This window comes from Mauremys reevesii, linkage group 13, assembly GCF_016161935.1.
Source record: "Mauremys reevesii isolate NIE-2019 linkage group 13, ASM1616193v1, whole genome shotgun sequence".
In the NCBI taxonomy this organism is placed as follows: Eukaryota; Metazoa; Chordata; order Testudines; family Geoemydidae; genus Mauremys; species Mauremys reevesii.
Genome location: NC_052635.1, coordinates 34,485,662 through 34,512,905, shown reverse-complemented (window position 1 = coordinate 34,512,905; position 27,244 = coordinate 34,485,662). Strand labels below are relative to the sequence as shown.

At 42.2% G+C, this 27,244-nt stretch overlaps 2 protein-coding genes across 14 annotated transcripts in view; one reads left to right on the top strand and one right to left on the bottom strand.

Moving 5' to 3' along the window:
* LOC120380229 (activity dependent neuroprotector homeobox) overlaps window positions 1-12,652 on the top strand; it is a 43,116-nt gene extending 30,464 nt beyond the window's left edge. For all 9 annotated transcript variants that reach the window (XM_039497760.1, XM_039497758.1, XM_039497759.1 and 6 more), the window contains 3 exons: window positions 4,260-4,372; window positions 5,879-5,971; window positions 8,452-12,652. In XM_039497760.1, coding sequence (XP_039353694.1) covers window positions 4,265-4,372; window positions 5,879-5,971; window positions 8,452-11,583 — 3,333 coding nt within the window. In that variant the 5' untranslated portion in view covers window positions 4,260-4,264 and the 3' untranslated portion in view covers window positions 11,584-12,652. The remainder of the gene's footprint in view (window positions 1-4,259; window positions 4,373-5,878; window positions 5,972-8,451) is intronic.
* A 2,700-nt stretch (window positions 12,653-15,352) lies between these two features.
* Window positions 15,353-27,244, bottom strand: part of BCAS4 (breast carcinoma amplified sequence 4) — an 85,667-nt gene continuing 73,775 nt past the window's right edge. For 3 of the 5 annotated variants that reach the window (XM_039497768.1, XM_039497766.1, XM_039497764.1), the window contains one exon: window positions 26,416-27,165. In XM_039497768.1, the coding sequence (XP_039353702.1) occupies window positions 27,061-27,165 (105 nt within the window). In that variant the 3' untranslated portion in view covers window positions 26,416-27,060. Of the gene's footprint in view, window positions 15,502-15,646; window positions 15,715-26,415; window positions 27,166-27,244 lie in introns of those variants that run through there. The other 2 variants (XR_005587662.1, XM_039497765.1) reach the window with 2 other exon arrangements.

Sequence of the window (27,244 nt, the reverse complement as noted above, 5' to 3'; positions counted from 1 at the left end):
TCGGTCTGCAACTTCTTCTATGAGGAATGGACTAGGATAATCTAACTGGGTAATTATAATGGGAAAGGTTTTGATTTTAATGGGAGGCAATATTGCCTAGTTATTACAGGTTAGTTAGTGCACCCGTCTTCCATTCCCAACTTGGGGCATGGCTACACTCAAAACTTCAAAGCGCTGCCGCGGGAGCGCTTTGAAGTGTGAGTGTGGCCGCAGCGCCAGCGCTGGGAGAGAGCTCTCCCAGCGCTGCACGTACTCCACTTCCCGTGGGGATTAGCTTGCAGCGCTGGCAGCCGCGCTCCCAGCGCTGTGGCACTGACACTGGCGCTTTACAGCGCTGTATCTTGCAGTGCTCAGGGGGGTGTTTTTTCACACCCCTGAGTGAGAAACTTGCAGCGCTGTAAAGCGCCAGTGTAGCCAGGGCCTTGGTAACTAAATTGTTGAAACCATCAGTATGTCACTTAACCTCTGGGTCTCTAGTTTCCTCAGTTGTAAAATAGATATACTTCAGGATGCTGTCACTAAATGTTTGTCAAGTGTTTTGAGATCTTAAAATTAAAGTGCTATGTAAGGGCAACATAAGTACTTTAGTGAAATTGTTTCAGTACTTTAGTCTCATTCAAATTTAAATCTTCTAAAGCTACATCAATAATCTTAACTTGTATAGCATTCAGTTGATACACTTGAATTTACATAGTATCTACATCAAACAAGTCATGATGTTTGTGCTAGTACTATTACTAGGGTTTTCTTTAAACGTTACTTAGAGGAAATTAAATACAAAAGTCTATTGAAATATCTTTGAATTTCCTTGTTTGTGGTTTGAAAATAGACCATCAGTATTAAGTTTGCATTCTGTCCTTGTCATTCCATTGTTGCTAATACTGTTTACAAGTGAGTTAACTCTGTCATCCCTGAAACATTTTAAACACAGTAGAAATATTCAGGTGAACACCTTTACGCTAAATGTCCATGCTTTTTTACCTTTTAATATAGTGGGTTATTTATATTAGTTTTTGAATGAAAATGTTTCCACTTCCCGTGATTTAGACACTTTTTTTGAAAATTTTACCATAGAGGTTTCTGCGAATTGGGTCTGGTTCCCACATAATTTGTAAATTGTAGTAATAGGAAACTTCCATAGCGTGACAATCCAGAGCTTTTTCTTGGGAGCCATTTTTGAATTCATTAAGAATGATGCAGTTATTGGCTAGCAGCACTTGCTGCCAGTAATGTTTGCAGCTTCTGAAATTGATTTTGGTGACCTGTACTAGCACTTACATATTTGGAAATCTTGTCTATTCTAGGTTTTTCTGAAAAACTTCCCAACATTGCTAATGCCAAATTCAGCTCCACCAACAGTGTTGTTAACAGTGGGAGTCCAAGTGTAGGCAAGATGCTAGAGCAGGGTTAGGCAGCCTATGGCACGCGAGCTGATTTTCAGTGGCACGCAAGCTGATTTTCAGTGGCACTCTCGCTGCCCAGGTCCTGGCCACTGGTCTGGGGGGCTCTGCAGTTTAATTTAATTTTAAATAAAGCTTTTTAAACATTTTAAAAATCTTATTTACTTTACATACAACAATAGTTTAGTTATATATTGTAGACTTATAGAAAGAGACCTTCTAAAAATGTTAAAATGTATTACTGGCATGCAAAACCTTAAATTAGAGTGAATAAATGAAGATTCGGCACACCACTTCTGAAAGGTTGCCGACCCCTGTGCTAGAGGCTAGAGGCTGTCTGGAATTTGGTTTAACAGCTGTAAATATCAGGACATTTTTCTGAAAAGGCCAGTATGTAGATAGTCAAAAGAAGCAAACTTTTGAAGGAGTGTGTGGTGAGGGTTGTGTGTGGCGTGGAGGTGGAGAAGGGGTGGGGGAGAGGTTATCACATACCTAACTATAGTTCTGTATTCACAGTCCACATTTGTAGTTTAGGAAACTGTCATTGTCAGTCTTGTTATAACTTAAGAGAAATTGGTACTGATCTTATGATAGAATTAAGAGGACCTATTTTTATGTATTTTCACATACAAAAATAGTGTTTTTGTAGATGTCTTATTAATAAGGCTGCGATTTAGTCACAGAAGTCACAGAATCCATAACTTTGAAAGATCTCCCTGACTTCAGCCAGTGTTGGTGGGGAGCTGTGGGGTACCCCTGCAGCTCCTGGCATCCGCGAGTGGCAGTGGGGAGCCCTGTAGCTTCCCGACACTTTGCCCAGCCACCATGGGCAGCAGAGGGGATCCGCTGCTTCCCGCCCCCATGGGCAGCAATGGGGACCCCTGCAGTTTGGAGCTGCCAGCTGAGAGGACCCTGGAGCTCCCAGGGCTGCCCCCCCACCCCCCAAGCTGCCGAGGCTACCCATTTTGTCATGGGTATTTTTAGTAAATGTCAAGGACAGGTCACAGGCTTCTGTGAAGTTTTCATTATTGCCTGTGACCTGTCCCTGACTTTTACTAAAAATATCCATGACAAAAACTTAGCCGTACTTATTAATCATCTCAAATTCCAGAGATGACACTTAAGTAAAGATTAGCAAGAGTTAAAACTATATCTACAGCTGTATCAAAAGCCAAATGACATGGTTAAAAAAGACACTGCCTTTTTTTAGTTGAGCTGGGATAGATTTTGGCCCTATGATGGGATTATTAGTTTACAAGAGCAGAAATTTGTATCATTCAAACAAAATAAGATTTTATTGAATTGTTCTCCACTTTTTAATCGCACAAGCGTATCTAGATAAAATAGCTACCAACAGTGCAACCTGCTAGCCCTCTAAACAAACGTTACTGTTACAGTTCACTGAAACAAGCTCTTCACCTCTGATAATTCCTTGGTGCTTAAGAAAAAATATTCTCTTAAAGTAAAGAAAAGGGGGAGGGGGCGGTCTGTGATTCCTTTAATCTCTAGTGCCTGGAAAAGGTATCTCTGATGTCTGAAGAAGACATTTTTCAGATTTCTACCACCTGGACCACTACCATCCTCCAGTGCAAATGCCCCATTTTTGTACTTCAAGATATGACCTAATGGTTGTGCAATCCATTGCTGTTACAGTGGTAGCAACAGCATATAAAGGGATCCAATATCCACAAACCTGCCAGGGCTGTGGATCCAACTTTTACCTTTGTGGGTTGGATGAGATCTTAATTCTGGTTGTTACAGAGATTCCTGAATTCCCTAGCTTCAAAAGTACCAAATTTAGCCTTTCCTTTACAGTTGAACTGAAAAGTAGTTCATAAACTTTCCCAGTCAGTAACAGTGGAGTTAGAATTAATTTAGAAATAGTTTCTCCCTTATTTACCTATGACAACCTCAGTGTAGGGCTCTCTGTCTCCCCCTCAGTGTTTGGTTGCCTCAAACTACATTATTCTAGGTGTTTGGTGACCTCAGTTGTTGAAAGAGAAGCATAAAACCATGAAATGGACTCTGGCTAAGTAAAGTCTTCAGTGCACATTTTAATGGTAACCAGTGTGCTGACTGCAGTCTATACGGGCATCTTTAATTGCTTGTCAACCACTCAAATCAAATCAAACTCAGAAATATGGAAAATGGAGTAGCATTGAACCCAATGTGCTCTTGGAAATAGCACTCTAAAAAGAACTCTGTTAAATATTCTGCACCCGAAACTTCTATGAGAACAGAGGTTCTTTCCCTAACCCTATCACAATGTGGTGATGATGTGATAGACTTAAAAGAGCGCAGTGTGAGCTACCCAAAATCTTGAGCGAAAGGTCATTGTACGTGTAACCAATTCACTTCCCTACTGTTGGATATACAGCTAAGAAAACTGCTATAGGTTGTTTTAAAAGAAGTCTCTCAAAAACAAAATTCCTTGGAGCCCTGATTTATCAACTTCCAGATGATCTAGAATCCATATGCACAAAAGAGTGGACTGAATTTGTAAGAGCTTTGACACACTAGGTACATTTTGATCTAAATGAAAATACATTTTTTAAAGTTGTCCCTAGGTGCTGCTTGAGTAGACTTTTTTTTTCTTTTCGGTAGTCATTACATCAACTCTTCTGTTGAGTGTTCACTTTAAAGTTTGACAACATCTAGTTTTCACAGCCCACCTCATTTTAAGAAGAAACCAGACAGAAAATGTACTCCTTTTTCTTAAGAAATGGTGACAGCTCTTTATGTTCCATGATGTGGGTGAAGTAAGAATATATTACTGAGAATTAAAAGTGCAGCTCTTCATGAGACAAAACATATTTTGACTTAATCTTCTTTTCTCCTTATTACTTTCTTTTTCAATAGAAACTATGTTCCAACTTCCTGTCAACAACCTTGGCAGTTTAAGAAAAGCCCGGAAAACTGTGAAAAAAATACTTAGTGACATTGGTTTGGAATACTGTAAAGAACATATAGAAGTAAGTATGACATCTGATGTAGCTTTCTGGTTTGAATTGAGGCACTTCGATTCAATTTTCTGCTGAAGTGATATTTCTTACTGAGATTTCATAAAAACGTTGTATTAGCTTCCATGACATCAGATTTTTTTTGGTGTCTCCATAAGTTTCTGATAGACCTTTACGGACCTTCAATTTTACCCCTTCACTTTACCTCAGGAGTTGTAACCTTCAGATGAGAATGAGTTGTATGGGGTTCTGTTAGAGAAGTACTGCCATCTAGAAGAGTCATTCTTAAATGGTTACTAGGAGTTCCTACTGAAGCAAGTTACACACCTTTTAAGCCTCATCTAAACTGGTATTTAAAGGTGTAGTGTTAGCTAACATGCTTAGGCTTTAACTTGACTGGTTTGGCATGTGTTGAAGGCAGTGGGCTTTGTCTATGCTAGACTTTAAAAATGTGTTAGCAGGTGCTGGATGTTATAGTAAAATAACACCTTTAAATCCTAGTTTAGACAAGGCCTTAGAGCCTGCTGTCCTAGGGGCCAAGAGATGAACTGAGATTTTTACAGGTATTTCAGTGCAGAACAATAGGACTCTGGACTTAAGGACTGCCTTCTATAACGGCTCAAGTTATATCTAAGACATATTCTGCTATTAATCTTACTGACAAACTTTAAAATATTGCTTATCAAAAACCTTTTTTCCTGAAATGAATACCTGGTACAATCACCTTTCTACTCATCTGCTCTTTGGCTATTCAGCACCCTATATATAGTAGTCTTCTGCGTTTTGTTCTAGTTTTAAACTGGCTCCTCTTCTTCATGTTATTGTTCCAGATCATTTCCAAATAAAATGAGTGTTCATCCCTTTTTATTTGGGGTCAGTTGCTTTGAATAAGTGTGGGTTGAATAATGGGCTTCAGGGTAAAATTTTCAAAGGATTTTGAATCCAGATTTCAAAAGTGATTTAGGCCTGATTCCCATTGACTTTCAGTCAGACTTTGCGATTCAGAGAGTACCTAAGGTGCTTTCAAAAATGGAACTTAACGTGCTATTAGGAACTTCACCTACATCCCTATGCCAAAATTTAAAAAAATAGAAGCTGAAGTCCATATTTAAACACACATCTGACTTAAAAAAATACTCAACATTGATCTCAGTGGGAGTTGTCAGGTGCTGAACACTTGAAAATCTTGAAAGTCAGACTTGGATTGACTTTTTAGGATTTTATTTTTGAAAATCTTGGCTCTCGGTTATTTAGTGTCTTTGAGCCTGTACTTTTCAGAATTGCTTATTTGGAACCGCTAATTCCCTTTTTTTGTCAAGGGAAACTTCAGTTGAAGTAAATGTACAAGATGTATTTTTATGATTTTCATGAGGGGAAATTTTCCCTTGGGTTAATGATCTCTTGTACTACTTGTGGGTAGCTCTTGGTGGCTGTGTGGGTATCTTCATGAGTAATTAATGGGGAGCAATCAGGTTTTGTTTTTGATGTGTCTCTGTCTTCCCATCCACCCTTTTCCAGGATTTTAAGCAGTTTGAACCTAATGACTTTTATTTGAAAAACACTACATGGGAAGATGTAGGATTGTGGGATCCTTCGCTTACAAAAAATCAGGTTAGTAATGGTTCCACATATCACCTCAGATCCTGCAGGCTGTAACTTTCAAATGGTGTTTTGCACAATTATACCAATTTCTTTTGTTGTATTTTACCAGATTTAATGGTGTTTTTTGTAATCTTCTACTTAAAGGATTATTAGAAGGGTGCTTTTGTTGTACAAGTAATAATCCTAGTCTTGATTGGGTTAAACAGATGCTGAGGGCCAGTTATTTGAATGAAAAACTTCACTGTTGAGAAACTTTAAGCACCTGTTCTATTATTGCACCTTAAGTGCCAAACTTCATTTAAAAAAAAATTGCCATCCTTGTTTTCCAGCTCAGCACAAACTCACCATCCCTCTAGTTAAAAGTATAACTATTTGTACAGACTATTTCTACAAGATTTGCTTCACCTCTCCCTAATTCAGTTCCACCATCTGTTTTCATGATGAATTCAGAAAAATATTAAACAGAATAAATCCAACTGCTGCTTTCTTCACTGTCATAGCTTTCAGCTGTCTGCTACATCTCTGAAGACTTGGTGATAACCCATCTGTGTCAGAGCCTGTTCAGTTTAGTGCAGCAGAATGGAGTGGCAGTGTTGTTGGAAATCATATTTATTCTTTTCTAGATGTTTCTGAATTGATTGTAAAGCTAAGAAGGTTTGAACTGAGCTAGGAGAAATGGAGGAAAAGGATGTAACTGTGATGGTGACTTCTGTCTTATTCAACTAACTAAACAAATTTAAAAGAAGCCCTTCACTTTGATTCTAGGATAGCCTCCACTTTTAGTATAATATATACTATAATATATACTAAAATAAGCAGTGAAACAATGACAGGTGAACATTCCACTTATGAAATCAGGTGGTATAAGTATCAGGTATTGCTCACCCCTGGAAACAGGATGCTTATATTTGATGGATCACTGGTCTGGTATTCGTAAAACCAAAGTCCCTTTATTGCTGTGCCCCTGACATTGCATCAGTATGTTCTCCCTGCTTCTAATATATTCAACAAAAAGATTTGTCACATCAAAGCAGACAACTCTTAATTCTGTAGCCTGTTCCCAGCAATGGCCAATATCTGAGGCTTCAGAAGGTGGCCAGAAATACACACAGCTCACTTATTCATACAGAGGGGGAGAGTAATTCATTCCTTAACATCAGGGGATCCACTTGCACCTTGAAGCTTCACTTGCATAGCTATGCATGTTGTTCATAGTTATCTCAATTTGTCATGTTTTATATTTAATGTTAAATTATTTTGAAATGCCAGGCTGACTTCAAAGATAGACATGAATCATGGATAGTTTAATTTCAGTTTGAATTGTAACAGTTGACACAGCATCAGCAACCCTTTCAAAGCTGCAACAATTCAGGGGGAGCAAGAGGGCTATGAAAAGCACTATGAAAGAGCTATGTGGTATTACGTAAAAGAGCAGAATTTTTCAAAAGCCTTATTTTTTTTCTGATCCGTGGTGAGTTTTGAAATATTTACAACTTAGCTTTGGTCAGTAGAAAAAGTTGGTTGCTTGAAGCTCTACTTCTCAAGTATCGGTGATAGGATTATTATGTATCTAAATTAAACATTACAATTAAATACGGCCCTTTGGGATCTGATTTATGTTTCAGAAGAGTATTCCTTCTGCTTCATGCCAAATTCACAAAATAACTTCTGCATCATCGTTTGCATGCGCATCCCCCACCTCCTATGTTACATTGTCTTAATTGTGCCCTGATTAGTGTTGCCTTAATCTGTCTGGAAGCAACAGGACTGAGGAGCTAAACTGCTCAGTTCTGCTCCATTCTCAAAAGTGACTAAGATATTATAATACAAAGAGAAGCACTAGGTTTGTGTGGACATATCACTGGAAGTGGCGGTTAAAAATACTTATTTCAAAATACTGCACCAATTTAGAAAGCTTTCGAGGACAGTATTAAAAGAAAATTAACTGCGGCTAATGACTGAATTAAAGCACATTGAAATATCTAAAAATATCATTTTGTGAAATACTTTGATCTGAAGTGACCTTTTTTGGCCTGAACACCTCATTCTGTGAGCTTGCCAACTAATAGTACATTACAGTTCTAACAGCCGGGCCCACATCTTCCAGAAAAAGATGTTGGTAAACTCTCTGTTCCATGCAGTCTGACAGGCAGCATTGTTTCCATTCCCTTACTAAGGAAGAGTGATATCTTTATGAATTAACCATAAACATGACACACTGGGCTATGCTTTCAAAGTGACCTCTAAATTGGCACCTTTCATTTTACATGTGCAATCTGGTAATTAAACTTCTAATTACCTGATTTACAGGCCAAAAAATGTGAGTGCCAAATTAATGGCAGAGTTGAAGCTGGTCTGGCCCATTGTAATGGTCCGTGAGACGAGCTGAAATTCCACACTGTCCATGATGCTTAGTGCAAAATGTCTTGTTTAAAAAAAAAAAAAAAGTGTTTTTTATATCTAGTTTTTGTTTTGTTCTTTGTTTTAAGGACTATCGGACAAAACCCTTTTGCTGCAGTGCATGTCCATTTTCGTCGAAGTTCTTTTCAGCCTATAAAAGTCACTTCCGGAATGTTCATAGTGAAGACTTTGAAAATAGGATTCTTCTTAATTGTCCCTACTGTACTTTCAATGCGGACAAAAAGACTTTGGAAACGCACATTAAAATATTTCATGCTCCAAATGCCAATACACCGAGTGGAGGCATCAGCACTTTTAAAGATAAAAACAAACATGATAGCCTTAAACCTAAGCAGGCTGACAGTGTAGAACAAGCTGTTTATTATTGTAAGAAGTGCACTTACCGAGATCCTCTATATGAAATAGTTAGAAAGCACATTTACAGGGAACATTTTCAGCATGTTGCTGCACCTTACGTAGCAAAGGCAGGTGAAAAGTCACTCAATGGTGCAGTTCCCTTAAGTTCCAGTACCCGGGAGGAGGGTAGTATTCACTGCAAACGATGCCTTTTTATGCCGAAGTCATATGAAGCTTTAGTACAGCATGTTATTGAAGACCATGAACGTATAGGATATCAGGTTACAGCAATGATAGGGCACACTAATGTAGTGGTTCCAAGATCCAAACCTTTGATGCTAATAGCTCCAAAACCACAGGATAAAAAGCCTATGGGACTTCCTCAAAGGATGGGTCCCCTTTCCCCTGGAAATGTCCGATCGCTTCCATCACAGCAGATGATGAATCGACTCACTATACCAAAGCCTACATTAAATTCTGCAGGAGTGAATATGATGTCAAATGTTCACCTACAACAGAACAATTATGGAGTCAAATCAGTACCACCAAGTTATGTTGGACAGCCGGGGGGAAGGCTAAACTTAAGTGGTAACGCACCTGTTTCTATTCCGCAACAGTCTCAGACAATGAAACAGTTTTCACCGAGTGGAAATGGAAGGCCTTATACCCTTGGAGGGGAGCAGAGATCTCAGACTCCAGCAAGGTACTCTCTTCAGTCTGCCAATTCCTCTTCTCTTTCATCTGCCCAGTTGAAGCAAACGTCATTATCTCAGTCTCAGGCAGCATCAAGAGTATTAGGTCAGTCTGGCGCAAAGCCTCCTGTGGCTGCTACAGGCCCTTCTGCTGTCAATACTTCATCAACGCAAAAGTGGAAAATTTGTACAATCTGTAATGAGCTGTTTCCTGAAAACGTGTACAGTGTTCACTTTGAAAAGGAGCACAAGGCTGAAAAGGTGCCTGCAGTAGCTAACTATATAATGAAAATACACAATTTCACTAGCAAATGTTTATACTGTAATCGCTATTTACCCACTGATACGTTGCTTAATCATATGTTAATCCATGGACTGTCTTGTCCATACTGCCGTTCAACTTTCAATGATGTTGAAAAGATGGCTGCTCATATGCGAATGGTTCATGTTGATGAAGAAATGGGACCTAAAACTGATTCCACTTTAACCTTTGATTTGACATTGCAGCAGGGTAGTCACACTAATATACATCTACTTGTAACCACCTACAATCTGAGAGATGCCCCTGCTGAATCTGTAGCTTATCATGCTCAGAATACTCCTCCTGTTCCTCCAAAACCACAGCCCAAAATCCAGGAGAAGGCAGATATTCCTGTGAAAAGTTCTCCTCAAGCAGCAGTCCCCTACAAAAAAGATGTGGGTAAAACACTCTGCCCTCTCTGCTTTTCAATCCTAAAAGGACCCATATCTGATGCACTCGCACATCACTTAAGGGAGAGGCATCAAGTTATTCAAACAGTTCATCCAGTTGAGAAAAAGCTAACATATAAATGCATTCATTGTCTTGGTGTGTATACCAGTAATATGACTGCCTCAACTATAACGCTACACCTTGTCCACTGCAGAGGGGTTGGGAAGACCCAAAATGGCCAAGACAAAGCTAATGCACCATCTCGACTAAATCAGTCTCCAGCTGTAGCACCTGTGAAACGTACTTATGAACACATGGAATTCTCCCTGATGAAGAAAAGAAAAATGGATGATGATGACTCGCCATCTGCCTTTGAAGAGAAGCCTGAAGAACCTGTAGTTTTAGCTTTAGACCCTAAAGGTCATGAAGATGATTCTTATGAAGCCAGAAAAACATTTCTTACAAAATATTTCAATAAACAACCTTATCCCAGTAGGAGAGAAATTGAAAAGTTGGCTGCCAGTTTATGGCTATGGAAATCAGATATTGCTTCACATTTTAGCAACAAAAGAAAGAAATGTGTTAGAGATTGTGAAAAGTACAAGCCTGGTGTGCTGCTTGGTTTTAACATGAAAGAATTAAACAAAGTTAAACACGAAATGGATTTTGATGCTGAATGGCTGTTTGAAAATCATGATGAAAAGAATTCCAGAGTCAATGCTAGTAAAACTGTTGATAAAAAAATAAACCTAGAAAAAGATGATGAAAGTTCTTCAGACAGTTATGAAAATATAGAAGAGGAATCTAATGAAAGCAATAGTCCATTTGGTCAACCAATTTCAGATGTTGGTCGTAAAACCTCTATTGATAGCATAATAGAGAATCCAGAAGACAGCATATCCAAGGAGACTACTGATGAAAATCCCTTACAGTCTCCAGAGAAATCAGACCAAAAACAGGAGGAAGGCTCAAAATATGAAGAGATTCATTCTGTCAAGGAACCAATTAAACTGGTAGGTGATGCCTCAGATAGTGAAGGTGATCAAGATGATGCTGCTGAATGGAAAGATGGAGCTTCGCAGTCTGAAAGTGGACCTGGCTCTCAGCAAGTTTCTGACTTTGAAGACAATACATCAGAGGTGAAACCAGAAGTTTGGACAGATGAATCATCCCAGAGCGAAGATGCTGGTAGTAGTAAACCAGCTGCAGAAATAAAAGGGGTTGCATCTGAAAGTGATGAAGAGCAATCAAAATGGAAGAATAGTTCCTATGGAAAAGTAGAAGAATTTTGGTCTAAGGACCAGTCACAATGGAAAAATGCATCAGAAATTGAGGAGAGTTTGTCAAATCAGCAGATGGAATGGCAGAATAGCACAATTGACAGCGAAGATGGAGATCAGTTTGACAATGTGACTGATGGTGTAGCAGAACCAATGCATAGCAGCTTAACTGGTGTAGAGTTGAGTAGCCAGCAAGCATAAGCTGCTCAATTCAGAAGCATGAGTAAATATGCTTCAATCTACAACTGTCTAAATACTTTCATTTCAATATGACTGCTAAGCTTAATTCTAACTGGTACTGCCTTTTGAGTGCTAGGTCATCTGGCTAGTGGTTGATGTGGCCACTATTATTCCAGTGGTTATTCCTAAGTATGCTGTTGGCTAAATTTGCTTGAGAATACCTGCTGTGATGAGCACAGTAACTTAATGTGAAAACAGATAAGCTGGTGGCTCCAGAATGCACACGAAGAAAAGCAGAGGTTTTCTTTATCTGCATTTTCAACATTTATTTCACTCTTGGATATGTTCAGTTGTATGTCTTTTTAAACATTACCCTTTTTCACATGGTAGTATAGGGCCAACATGAGCTACCAGTTCAATGTGTATAGTAGACTATGGGGAAATTGATTTTTTTCATGTATCATTCTGAATAGTTGAAATGTATATTTGTACAGTCTTTTAGACCTATTCAAGTGAAGCTTATGAAATTGTTCTTGTGTACCCATCATAGATTTGTTTCTCTTTTTTAGTGTTGCCCTGCTGTGTAATAAATGCTGTATCTAGTTTACCTAGCAAAAGCTTGAAACTGCTATAGTATGAATTTTGACAAACTTAGTTTTTGCACATAACCTTGTACAATCTCAAAACTGAGGCCAGCAACATAAAAAATTATATCTGGACTCTATTGTATTATAGAATTTTCTTGTTCTGAATATCCTTGACATTACAACTGATGACAAACGTATTTCAGAGCCATTTTCTGAAATCTTTTAAGCTAAAAAAGAAAAAATCACATGCAAGAAACAAGTTTGCAGCTACTAATTTTGACACCTTTTAGATCTGTATAAAAGTGTATTGTGTTGAAGCAGCATACAGAAATAAAAATGCTGCATTTTGGATATTTAGTTTTATCTTTAGTTAACACCAACGAGGTGTTGTATTCATTTATACCATCTAATATATGACACACTGTTGTAGTATGTATAATTTTGTGATCTTTATTTCCCTTTGTATTCTTCATTTAAGCATCTAAATAAATTGCTGTATTGTGCTTAATGTAAACATTTGCTTTATTACTAGTGCCATATCACTGTTTGTTAAATTGTGCTTCATTACGTTGACCCCTGTAGAAAGAAGCTCTGGGGATTTGCTATGGCAAGCTTGTGTGATGCTGTCGTTTCAGATCTACTGATTGCTTATGGGAAAATTTAAAACATTTTCTATTTAAGATCAACTTAACCAGTAAGTTAATAGCTTTCACCTTCCTCCTTTACTTGTTACTAGGAACAGTAGCATATAAATAGACTTGCATTGCTTCACTAGTTCCATAAGCTGCAGGATCTAAAGGCACCGCCATAGTCATGATTTTTCATTCCTTATTCTTAGTAATCAATTAAGTTAAAGTTCAAGCATACTGGAAGAATCTTTTCGACCTAGAATGTTTCATCCTTTTTCTGAGGTATCAGGTATCGTATTTTTTTTTTTTTTGAAGGGGGGGTAGTGGGGAAGTACTGACTACTTAAAACACAGATTTTCCTGTCAGATGGAACACTCCTGGAAAAATGCAGCTGTTCTTTAGTTTTTCAGAAACAGAATAAATCCCATATACAGTTTAACTACTAAAGTTAGTCATTTTGATTGGAGGGGGTCAAACCAGTCTTCCAGTAGTGGGGCAAGAACATAACAAAGATTTGCCTCTTATCCTCAGAATTCATTCATGTAATCATTCCTTGAAGAAAAATCCAGATGTGATCAGAGCAAGAGTTTTGCATATAAGAGCAAATGAAAGCTTGATTTGCTGAAAGTATATATCCTAAAATACTGTGGTTTTGAATTTCTTGTACCTTTTCAGGATTTTATATGTTACCCTTCTGGCTTAACAGCAAATTGGGTTATGATCAGGCTATATTGGCAGACATTTACAACCAGTGATAGATAGATAGATAGATAGATAGATGAAAGTTGGTTAGGATATGATAAGATGTGCATAGGAAACAAGTCATCACTGCTTTACTAATAGAAAAACTGTAGATAGCTTAACGTATGTGGAAGCTTTTCACAGTAGTGTAACTAAAGGAAATATTTTTAAATCCCTGTTCTGAAATGGTTCTGAATTTTGAAAGCATCTTGGGCAGAAACTTGCGTATATCTACATAGTAAATGGGCAGATCCAGGAAAGCACTGGTGTAATGAATAAGTGAGCCACGCAAGCCTAAGCTGAAAGTATTAATATGGTCTATGTATTTAAAATGTATTATACCCCTTCCGTAATTTTTGGTCACACTGACTTCTGAGGGCAGGGATCGGCAACCTTTGGCACGCGGTTTGCCAGGGTAAGCACTCTGGCAGGCCGGGCTGGTTTGTTTACCTGCTGCATCCGCAGGTTCGGCCGACCACGGCTCCCACTGGCCGCGGTTTGCCATTCCAGGCCAACGGGGGCTGTGGGAAGCAGCGCAGGCTGAGGGATGTGCTGGCTGCCGCTTCCCGCTGCCCCCATTGGCATGGAGCAGCGGACCGAGGCCAGTGGGAGCCGTGATCGGCCGAACCTGTGGATGTGACAGGTAAACAGCCCGGCCTGCCAGGATGCTTACCCTGGCGAGCTGCATGCCAAAGGTTGCTGATTCCTGTCTTAGGAGACGTCTACACTACAATAAAAAACGTGTGAGCTGACCCAGGCTTGCAGAACTATAAAATTGCAGTGTAGATGGTTGGGCTGGAGCCTGGCTCTGGGACTTGGTGCCCAGATGTCTGGAGTGCAATTTTGTAGCCCTGCAGCCTAAGCACCACAACCGTAAGTCAGATGTATTTTTATTGCTGTGTGGACATCCTCTTAGCTTCTCAGAGTGAACTTCATGTGGATGATGGGTTGATCAATAGAAGCAGAAGTGATGACTGTTTCAGAGCAGAGACTTTTGATTGGATAATGGGTGCCGTAGGTTTTCTCATTTTCTCTTTCACTTCCAAGGGCCACTGTGCACAAGAGGCTGCAGTTATGTTTGCTCCCGCCAGCTCCAACAGAAACAGACAGGCAGGATAGATATTTTTAAAGATGATTAGTGGACTGGATATTTTGTTTGTTTTAAACAGGTTGACAATACATCTTTTGAGTTTCATATTCTCTTCAGTTGGCTTCAGGCAAGTTCTGTGATATGTATCTTCTGAATGTGTTTGCCACACTTAGGGATTGTCTACACTACCCGCTGGATTGGTTGGCAGCGATCCAGCTGGGGTTGATTTATTGCGTCTCTTTTATGAGCACTCTCCCGTCAACTCCGGTTCGCCACCAGAGTCGATGGGAGAGAGTCAGCTGCTGACTTACCATAGTGAAGACACTAAGGTAAGTAGATCTAAGTATGTCGACTTCCGCTATGCTGAAGTTGCATATCTTAGATCAACCCTGCGCGCAGTAGTGTAGACAAGCCCTGAGTGATGCAGTCTCTTTAACTGATTCATCTTTAATGTGATTCTAAGCTGATGTCTGTTTAAATAAGTATTTATAGCTAACAAGGCTTGAAGATATGAGGCAGCCTCCTTATCTGAGTTGCCTTTTCTAGCCAGCCAAGGTTGACTATAAATTGAAATAATTAGAATTGCTCCATTTGCAGGAAGCTGTGTAGTATAGCTAACTTTTTGTAGTGATTAGATAAAACCCCTTTATTCAAAATTGTATGACTTGACTTATCAAAAGGAATATTAATGATTTGTTAGCTTTAGCGGAGAAAGGGACATTATGATACTTACCTCTTAATGATTGACATTCCAGTGCTCTGTAATCAAGTTGTATTTGTTTGGTTGGAGAAGAAGGGGAAACCTGAAGACTACTTTAGACATTAGGAGACAGTTGAAGCTGATCTCAAGATTTGTTTGTTCTTCACAAGGTTTTACTCATCTGAGAGAAATCTAGAGGCAGGAGGAAATGGACCAATAAAATTAATATTAGAGAGCAATGTTCAGAATGGACTTAAGTTAATTCTACTCTAACTAGCAAACTATATTTAAAAAAAAAAAAGTAAATGCTGTCACAGTGTGGAAGAATGTTACTTACTAACACTACAGCTTTGCTTGCAGAGCAGCCATGTTGGGAGGTTGACACTTGAAAGTGAACTCTGCCTACTGCAATCCCAGGAAGGAAGGGGGAAGAGAGAGCTCCATAACTACCTTAGTATCACCTCACTCTGTCCATGAATCTGCCCTAGCTTTATACCAGTGGTTCTCAGACTTTTGTACTAGTGACCTCGTTCACACAGTAAGCTTCTGAGTGTGCCCCCCCTTATAAATTAAAAACACTTTTTAATATATTTAACACCATTATAAATGCTGGAGGCAAAGTGGGGCTTGGGGTGGAGGCTGACAGCTCGTGACCTCCCATGTAATAACCTCACGACCCCCTGAGGGGTGCCGACCCCACTTTGAGAACCCCTGCTTTATACCCATCAGAGGGGTTCAGAAAGATCACTAAGACACTTGTCCAAAGGGTCAACCAAACCATCATTAGTTTTGATTCTTAAACAGGTTAAGTTTATTTTCTTCTTCGAGTTATTGCTCATGTGTATTCCACAGTAGGTGTGCGTGCTCGCCTTGTGCACCAGTGCTGGATGTTTTTCCCTTAGCAGTACCTGTACTGGGGGAGCACCACGGTGACCCCTGGAGTGGCATCTGTATATCGTGCTATAAGGGGGACCATGCGCTCCCCCCACCCTCAGTTCCTTCTTGCTGCCAGTGAAGGTAGTCGGAACTTTGTGCTCCAGCTCTGCTGCAGCCTTTCTACTCGACCTTAGTGGTACCATTCGTGGATTGTTACTTCAGTGTTAGTGGGCTCGGGGCATGCCCCGTGCCCCAGGCTTCAAGTCGTGCAATTCCTGTCACCGTTCTTTGCCTAGGAGTGACCCACATGCTGAGTGGCTCCGCTGTTTGGGTGAGACTCACATCAGCGAACGTTATAAGTTCTGCAGGTCATTCAAGCCGTGGACCAAGAAGGAGAGAGACATTAGACTCCGTGCTCTCTTGATGGAATCAGCGTTGGCCCCAACTCCGGCGCGCCAGGCAGACTCGGCTCCCACTGCCGCACCGTCGGTACGTAGCGAGGCACCCTCTACTAGCTGGCATCGTTCCCCCTTCAAGAAGCAGGGAAAGGGCCCTACCTCGCAGTGGCGCCGAGACATAGAAAGAGGGGAGGCTGGTCCTGCATCAGGCAGCCCACAGTCCCCCCTGGGCTCAAGCCTCTGACTCGTGTTGAGTGGAGCAGCCCGGCGCCATCCACATGCACATCTCCACCAGTACGGATGCTGTCGACGCCGGAGGCGATGCAGGCTACGAAAGACATTGAGTCTCCCGGTTCTAGGCATGCAACCGGTGACAGGTCCCGGGGCAAACCTCCATTGGGTGCCCATCAAACCTCTCCTGCAGGTCGCAGTTCCCGCTCCAAGGACCACTCCCCACACTGTTCAGCGGTCGTCCGGCAGCTCACGCATCTCTCGACGCTGACCAGACCGTCCCGGTCACCACCCGGATGCGAGTCTTGGGGACCCTCTACTCCGCCTGCCAGCGAGCACAGGCATTGAGAGAGGCGCTGGGAACGTTTCCCTTCACAACATGACTACTGTAGCCAATCTCAATGGGATAGGCGTTGTCGTTCTCGTTCCAGTTCCCGCTCAACTAGATACCATGCTTGAGATTCCTCTCGCGATGCCTCTGCACCGGAGCTCCCACTGCTGGCCTGGGTACTGAAGCAGCTTTTCAGGCAGGTACCGTTCCTCGACTTTGAGGTCCAGGTCCTGATGGAGGCGGTATCGCAGGCACTGTCGCTTATACCGTTCCTGTGAGACCGTGTGCTCGACGGTGACCTCGGCCCACACGGCTCAGCCGGGACAGCTACCGCCACTGGGCCCTCAGCTGGGTCAGTGGCAAGGGGCACCGTGGCAGGGACAGTGGTGCCAGTGGGCACCGTGGCCGCAGATGCCCGCCCAGATGGAGACCTGCTCGGTCACCGGAGTGTCTCAGGCTCCATCAGCCTCGTCCGGCCGCCTAAGAGTCAGATCAGCAGGCCACAAGTCGGCGGATCTGTGCCCGGACTCTGATCTGGGGCTTGACCCCCTGGTACCTACCGAGGTCCACGGCTCCGCGCTGGCTCTTTCCCCTACACCATAATGGCGCCTCTGCCACCAATCCCTCAGGAGGATTTTAAGGCACACCAAGACCTGCTAAAGCGAGTGGCATCCAGCCTTCAGCTGCAGGCTGAGGAGATGGAGGGCCCCTCCGATTCCCTCTTTAACGTGTTGTCCCCCTCGGCACGGGCCCCATGGCTCTGCCCCTGCACCAGGGTGTAGACAACATTTCCAACACCCTGTGGCAAACTCTCGCCTCCTTGGTGCCAATCTCCAAGAAGGCTGAAAGGAAGTACTTTGTGCCTGCCAAGGACCATGAGTACCTATATTCCCACCCAGCACCTAACTCACTTGTGGCAGAGTTGGTAAACCACAGAGAGCATCAGGGCCAACCTGCACCTACCCCCAAGAATAAGGATGCCAGATGACTGGACTCCTTGGGTAAAAAAAATTATTCCTCGGCAAGTTTCTAGCTCAGGGTAGCTAACCACCAGGCCTTACTGAGCAGATATGATTAACCTATGGGACTCTCTGCCTAAGTTTGAGCCTCTCCTCCCAGACCAGGACAGGAAGGACTTTAAGGCGCTAGTAGAAGAGGGGGTGGTGAAAATGGCGTCGGATGCAGCCGACACAGCAGCCCGCTCAGTGGCTTTGGCGATCTCCATGCGCAGGGTGTCGTGGCTCCTCCTGCCTGGAGTGTCGACGAAGGCCCAGTCCCTTATGCAGGACCCCCCCCGTTTGATGGGAAGGCGATCGTGGACCAGACGGATGTCCAACTGCATGGGATGAAGGATTCCCACACCACCCTGCAGATCGTGGGCTTCTATGTCCCTCCAGCAAAGGACAAGGACAAACAGCAACTGTTGGCTCAACCTGCGAGGAGGAGATATGAGACCGAGACACCAAAAATACCGGTCTCAGCAGCAGTCCCGCTCTGCCCCACAGCCTGGGCCCTCTAAGGGAAGGAGGCAGTTCTGACTATTTGCAGGGGGGCACCGGGCCTGTTGCCAGGGTGACACCCCAATTAATAAAGTTTGTGTTCTGCAACCGTTTGTCTGCCTTCCACATGGCATGGTCCTGTATCACATCGGACCAGTGGGTCCTCAGCACCATTTCCAAGGGCTACAGGTTGCAGTTCACCTCACCCCTTCCAAACCACCCGCCCTCCCTTGTAGGACTCGGAGCATGCCCACCTCCTAGGGCAGGAGGTGGACTGTTTACTGCACCTGGGGGCGGTGGAAAGAGTACCAGTAGAATTCCAGGGCAAGGGGTTCTACTCCCAGTACTTCCTGATCCCGAAGGCCAAAGGGGGCCTCAGGCCCATCCTGGACCTGTGGAGCCTAAACCATTTTCAGCCCGCTCCAAGTTCCGTATGGTATCCTTGGCCTCTGTTATCCCCTCCCTGGACCCCGGGGGACTGGTATGTGGCCCTGGACCTCCAGGACATGTACTTCCACATCCATATCTTTGAGGGGCACAGGTGCTTCCTCTGATTCCTAGTGGGGATGGACCACTACAAGTTTGAAGTCCTCCTGTTTGGCCTATCCATGGCACCCAGGGTTTTCACGAAGTGTATGGCTATGGTAGCTGCCTACCTCAGGTGGGAGGGGGTACAGATCTTCCCATATCTGGACTGGCTTCTCAAGGGTAACTCATTCTGAGGTAAAGACCCATGTGGAACTGCTCCTGTCAACATGTGCCAGTCTCAGCCTAGTGGTGAACGAGACCAAATCAACCTTAGTTCTAGTTCAGCGCATAGAGTTCATTGGGGCGCTGCTGGACTCCACGAGGGCCACAGCCTCTCTCCCCCTGGACAGGTTCAAGGCCCTAAGAGGTCTCAGCGCTTCGGTCATGGCTTTCCCGGTGACAACAGCAGAGGCGTGCCTTCGAATTCTAGGTCACATAGTGGCATGTACATACGTGGTCTGCCATGCCAGGCTCTGAATGAGGCTCCTCCAACTCTGGCTAGCCTCCCAATTCTCCCAGGCCCGGGACGGGCTAGACAAGGTCCTCATGGTTCCGTCCCCAATTCTGGCTTCCCTTCAGTGGGCAATACGGTTGGCGTGCATGGCCTTCCACATGCACCTTCGCGGCAAGGTGGTCAGAGTCCTCACGGACGACAACACAGCCATGTACTACATCAACAGGTAAGGCGGGACTCGCTCCCTAGCCCTCTGCTGGGAAGCCCTGAGCCTGTGGGCGTTCTGGATAGCCCACGATATCTCCCTGAGGGCTGTACGCCTCAGCAGGGTTTTCTCCTCCCAGTACGAGTGGTCGCTCCACTTGGAGGTCACTCACCGGCTCTTCCGAGAGTGGGGGGTTCCTCAGATCGACCTCTTTGCAACCCCCCAGTTCTGCTCCAGGGGAGGAGTGGAGAGGGGCGTGCTATCCAATGCGTTCTTCCTACAGTGGTTGGGCCAGCTCCTTTACGTTTTCCCGCCATTCCCTCTTATTGATAAAGTCCTGCAGAATGTAAAAGCAGACAAAGCGAAAGTCATCCTCATAGCCCCAGCGTGGGCCCACCAACACTGGTATGGGACCCTCCTCCGCCACTTGGGGTCCCCCCCCCCCCCCCCCCCCGAGGATGCTGCTGCTCCACCCGGACCTCCTCTCCCAGGATGGGGGGCCATCGCCTCCATCTCAAACTAGTCGTGCTCCACCTGACAGCGTGGTTGCTCCGTGGCTAGACAAGGAGGAGGGCAGATGTTTGGAGCAGGTAAGGCGAGTCCTGGCAAGTAGGAAACTGTCCACATGCCAGACGTACATGGCGATGTGGTCCAGGTTCTCCAAGGGGGTGAGTGAGCGGGGAGTCTCCCCTTCCTCCGCACCTCTCCAGCTTATCCTGGACTACATCCTGTCCCTTAAGACCCAGAGACTGGCACTCACCTCTGTAAGGGTACACCTGGCGGCCATATTGGCCTTCCACCCACTGGTGAAAGGGTACTTGGTTTTTTCCCACCCTATGACCTCCTGTTTCCTGAGGGGCCTTGACCGTTCATTCCCATACATTAGATCCCCTGTGCCGCAGCGGACCTGAACCTAGTTTTGTCCCAACTCACGGGTCCTCCCTTTGAGCCCCTGGCCACGTGTTCATGGTCTCACCTCTCATGGGAAGGTAGCCTTCCTTGTAGCGATCATGTCGGCCCGACATGTCTCAGAGCTCAGGGCTTTGACCTCGGAAACCCACTATACGGTCTTCCACAGGGACAAAGTCCAGCTCCAACCACACCCGGTGTTCCTTCCGAAGGTGGTCTCCGCCTTCCATATGCAACAGAGCATCTTTCTTTCCGTGCTCTGCCCTAAGCCCCATTTCTCCAACGAGGAACACTGCCTCCATACGCTCAATGTATGTAAAGCACTGGCCTTTTATCTGCATCGGACCAAGCTGTTCCGGAAATCTTTGCAAGTTTTTGTTGCCTTGGCCGAGTGGGTAAAATGGCAACCTATCTCCACCCAGTGTCTTTCCCGCTGGATCACCTCATGCATATGCATGTGCTATGATCTGGCAGGGGTTCCCCCACCACTGATCATCAGGGAACACTCAGGCCTCATCAGCTGCCCACGTAGCCCATGTCCCTATCTTAGACATTTGTAGAGCGGCATTTTGGGCCTCTGTTCACATGTTTACTTCGTATTATGCAATCATCTCCCAGTCTAGGGATGACTCCGGGTTCGGCAGGGCCGTACTCGGTCCCGGCCTATCATGAACTCCTACCCACCTCCAACAGGTATGGCTTGGAATCACCTACTGTGGAATACATATGAGCAATCACTTGAAGAAGAAAGGACAGTTACCTGTTCCGTAACGCGTTCTTCGAGATGCGTTGCTCATGTCTATTCCACACCCTGCCTTCCTGCTCCTCTGTCGGAGTTGTCCAGCAAGAAGGAACCGAGGGGGGGGGGGGAAGCGTGCGGTCCCCCTTATGATATACAGGCGCCACTCCAGGGGTCGTCGTGGTGCTTCCCCAGTACGGGTACTGCTAAAGGAAAAACTTCTGGCAGCGGTACACGTGGCGAGCATGCACACCTACTGTGGAATAGACATGAGTAACACATCTTGAAGAATGCCAGTTATGGAACAGATAACTGTCCTTTTCCCCTAAAACAATTCACTGTTTAGATGCAATTTAAGAAATGTCTGCGCTAATGACTGCAAACGGAGGATGTCTGATACAAGGCTGCATAACTTGGAATCTAGTAAGAGCAGGTGCAAATCCTAAGTTTACTTTTGACCAGTACTTGTCCTTTTTGTGGTTGAATAATTAGTAATGAAATAAAAAGCCAGTGATTTTGGGGCCACTAGCAATTTGTATGGTTCTGTTTTAATATTCCACTTGTGTTCATGGATGTCTGTAATACCTCTCATTTTTTGAAGATCTCTATATGGGGCACTGATCTACATTGAGCCCACATTAAACATGCATTGAAGAGGTGCTATAAAATGTTAGTTTTTAACTCCCTCTCCCTGGAGTGGTGTTTGGATGAAAGCTTGTTGGCCGTAACTGAACCATTCCTTTCCAGCAAGAAGTGTGGGCTACTGGGCTACACGTAAGTGTCTGGTACATTTGCCAGTCTTAGTATATTTTTTTCCTTTGAGTGTTGTGCATTAAACTTTTTAAGTATCTCTCGTTTCACAAGTGCAAACTGAACACTTTATATACTGTTTCAGAAATATATGAACTGCAGTTTAACTTCTTTAACAGGCTATTAATACCACTGAAAGCTTGGACGAGATTTAATGCTCACATTCATTGTGATTCTTGGCTTTTCACTTAATCATAGACCAGTGAGGTTATAGGTGCATATTTGGAGATTTAAGATTTCATTTGTGCTAGATTAATTTTCTCAGAGGAATTGCTATAGTATGCATAATAGCTTCCTAGCAATGTCATGTACCGTAACACCAACCCATTCACCCCAATATTTGTTTGCTCATGCTACAAACTGTACTGACTTGCTGGTGGTGTATATAGTGGGGTAGCATTCTACTCATGGCTAAATTGTCACTTGCAATTGCAGAAAGTTGAACTTTGGGAATGGAAGTATTCTAGAGCCCCACTCTTGTTCAAAGTGCAGCACATTACAAAGGTCATTGGAAAGTTGTTATACATTTTAAATAATATTTTACCTACTGTTGTTTATTTGTAACACCCAAATCTTCGGAAGAAATCTCTCTCGTTTATTTAATGTACACTTGATAGCTTAAACAGACTAAAGTACTAACTGGACAGGATAAATGGCGACTGTTTTCCCAGTTCATACAGCTGCAGGGGCAGAGGTTTTTTTATTTTGTTTGTTTTTTAACAAAAAGCACTAGGAGAGATTATTTTCTTTTAAATATAGTGGCAAACTTAAAGGCACATGCAGTACTTGAAACTACTAAAAGATGTTTGGTAAATTGAATATCAGGGGTAGCCTTGTTAGTCTGTATCCACAAAAACAACAAGATGTCCACTGGCACCTTAAAGACTAACAGAGTTATTTGGGCATAAGCTTGGGTGGGTAAAAAACCTCACTTCTTCAGATGCACCTGAAGAAGTGAAGTTTTTTACCCACCCAAGCTTATGCCCAAATAACTCTGTTAGTCTTTAAGGTGCCAGTGGACATCTTGTTGTTTTGGTAAATTGAATGTTTTCCTTTAAAGTAGAAGGACCAAATCTTAGTCCCAGTATATTAGTGGAAAGCTTGCCCTTGATTGGAGGGTAGGAGACAAGGATTTGGCCTGATGAAAACAGGACTAGAACAGCCTTAATATTAAGCTATTACCTGACCGAGGCCACTACATAAAGATGCAGTCACTACAGGGTGGGGAAGGGAGAAATAATGACTGGAGATTTTGGGCTTGTCTTTTAGTGCAGAATAAACTAGGGCGTGAATTTAAAGTACAATAACTATTCTCAACTAACTCCCTGTGGGGACAGACACTTATTCCCCACTAAGAGGGTCTTTGTGCAATTTGGCTTAATCTAAAGCCCTTATGCTACGTGACAGGACTTTTCTTGAAAGAGGTCTTTATGACCTGCCAACATCATCTTATTAACAAGCGTGTGCTAAAATGGAAAGGGAAAACTCTGAACTTCTTCTCACTACAAAAGGTATTACCTACCATGGCCTATAAAATAGGCCAAACTCTAGCGATCAGATATCTTATTTCAAGTCAGGCTTTTGCTGTTACAGCAGTAAATACAGCTATGATTGGCATTTGGAACACAACTTTGTATATAGTGGATGGTGAGATTTAGCTCTTACAATTAGTGTGCAACTATAATACTCTAATTGTGAATTAAATTGTTTGACCCTTTAACTCATCTTTGAAACAGAGCATAGGTATCTGAACATCCTCTTTTAGCAAGCATCTAAAACACTACTCCTTGTCATCAGATTTAATAGGCAATAAGTTTAGGGTAACATGATTTTTTTTTGGCCCAGATGTTTTCATACCCTAACCAGACCAGTGTTTCAACATTTAGGTATATCAAAGGCTACAGTATGCATTTTATAATGCTAATATTTCAAAGAACTATTAGACCAAAGCTGATACCTCAATTTAAAAAAAACTACAGTAGAGAGATGGGCTTTTGGGTGTATTGAACATTGCTTTTGACAGTTTTTATCCAAACATCAGTCTTGTTAATTAGGGCTGTTGATTAATCGTGCTTAATCACACTGTTAAGCAATATAATATCAATTCAAATTTATTAAATATTTTCTTCATGTTCAAATATATTGATTTAAATTAACAGACTACAAAGTGTACAGCGCTCACTTATAATTTTGATTACAAATACTGGCACTGTAAAAATGATAAAATAAATGGTATTTTTCAGTTCACTTCATACAAGTACTGTAGTGCAATCTCTTGTGAATGTGCAACTTACAAATGTAGATTTTTTTTTTGTTACATAACTGCACTCAAAAACAAAACAATGTAAAACATTAGTGCCTCCGAGTCCACTCAGTCCTACTTCTTGTTCAGCCAATCAAGTTTGTTTACATTTACAGGAGATAATGTTGCCCGCTTCTTATTTACAATGTCACCTGAAAGTGAGAACAGGCATTTGCATGGCACTTTTATAGCCAGCATTGCAAGGTATTTATGTACCGGATCTACTAAACATTCGTATGCCCCTTCATGGTTTGGCCACCATTCCAGAGGCTATGCATCTATGCTGATGAAGCTCGGTAAAAAAATAATGCGTTAATTAAATTTGTTAAACATTCCAATGCAGAAACTACAGAACCTGAACCACCAAAAAAGAAAATCAACCTTCTGCTGGTGGCATCTGACTCAGATGATGAAAATGAACATGCGTCGGTCCGCATCGCTTTGGATTGTTATCAAGCACAACCATCAGCATGTTCTCACTTTCAGGTGACACTGTAAATAAGAAGTGGGCAGCATTATCTCCTGCATATGTAAACAAACTTGTTTATCTGAGCAATTGGCTGAACAAGTAGCAGCACTGAGTGGACTTATAGGCTGTAAAGTTTTACATTGTTTTATTTTTTGTAGATAATTCTACATTTGTAAGTTCAACTTTCATGATAGAGATTGCACTACAGTACTTGTATTAGGTGAATTAAAAAAATTGTTTACAGTGCAAATCTTGAGGTCTTCAAACCACAATTTGAGGACTTCAATAACTCAGACATAGGTTAGAGGTTTGTTATTGAAGTGGATGGGTGAGATTCTGTGGCCTGCATTGTGCAGGAGGTCAGACTAGATGATCATAATGGTCTCTTCTGACCTTAGTCTGAGTCTATTTGTAATAAAAAACAAAGTGAGCACTGTACACTTTGTGTTATAATTGAAATCAATATATATCAATGTAGAAAACATTCAAATAAATGGTATTCTATTATTTAACAGCCTGATTAATTTTTTTAATTGTTTGACAGCCCTATTACAGTTATGATACTCTGCTTCTTAGTAGTACCAGTATAGGAACTTGATACATCCTCTACAACAGGCTTACAGAGGCATCGACTTTGATTGCATGGCACTTAGTCCTTTTGAATATCTGCTGCAGGACTGTAACATCATCTGATGAAGTGGGCTGTAGCCCATGAAAGCTTATGCTCAAATAAATTTGTTAGTCTCTAAGGTGCCATAAGTACTCCTGTTCTTTTTGCGGATACAGACTAACACGGCTGCTGCTCTGAAACATCTCATCACTAGTTCCACTAACCAATACGGAGTAGTGAGGTGACTTAAATTCCTACTCCCACCCAAAAGCAGAGGTGTTGATGGTTGTTCAGGTGCATGCAACTTCACTTATAGTGTAAGTTGTATGTGTAAATGGACTTTTATTCTACCCTCCATCTTTAGTATTAGTTGTGTTCATATACTAGATCTGATACAGGAATTGGGTATAGCAACTTGATTTCATTGTAAGGTGCAGTACATGTGAAAAAAAAAATAATTAACTTGCAAATAATCAGAAGTGACATCTGATTTGATACATTCCCTGTCCTCTCCCATCGCACTCCCCCATTTCTGCAACTGTGTAACTTTCCATATACCTGGCTAGCCTAAATTTCTGACCACCTCTTCTAGCATACACCAGTCACAAATACTCTTCCTAGCCAACTGCTTATATTTTGTTTCTGTAGACTTATGTTGGGGAAAAGAAAGATGACAAACCTTTGGCCTTGGCTAAGTCAAAGCTTCATTATAAAACTTCACATCAAAGGGTCCATAGTAGCTTTGCAGAAATTTATTTACACCATTCAAGTTACATTATACAACAGCTTTTGAAGCTGATCCAATTTTCAGTGAAAGTCTCAGCCATGTGTAACTTACTGAATTTCCAAAATTGGACCACATTGATTTTAGAGGTTTAAGATTTATCTTGTAAATTCAAAACAGTGGGAGGCTTTTGGTATGAAATATTACCAAAAGACTGTGGTAAATATCTATAAAGTAACATATCAAATGTGGGAGGAAAATCACATAACATGAAATAGTTTTAATATGCTATACACATACAGCAATCTGCAATCTTCTGATCAAATATGTAAACAAATTGGTTTCTAAAATGTCACTGTAAACAAAATGAGTTTTTATTTTTTTCCCCAGCAATAGCATAAAACATTGTGAACAAATCTATTCTGAACTATATTTACATTTCTTCCCCATGCATACTATTTAGGCTCCCCTTAAAATAAGGGAGCTAAATGCATATATAGTAAACTCGCAGGCCACTCCTTCCCCATCGCTGCTATACATTTACCTCTTAGCAGAATTCTCAAGTTTTTATTTGAACAAAACATGAATCATAAAAACAAAAGTCAGACATGAAAACATTTCAAGCAACATTTCCCTAAAAAGCTGCTTATAAGATGAAGTCAGCTACTAGTGGCTTTGATACTTTGTACCTACATAGTTCCTAGGAAAATAATCTTCAGTTCTGTAGAGTTTAGGCAGGTCATATGTATGCTGTGCTGATGAAGTATGCTTCTGAAATGAAAAAATGGGAGAAATTAATTTTACTCTTGAAAAGAATTTAATTGGTAATATGTTTAGCTGGGCCTATGTG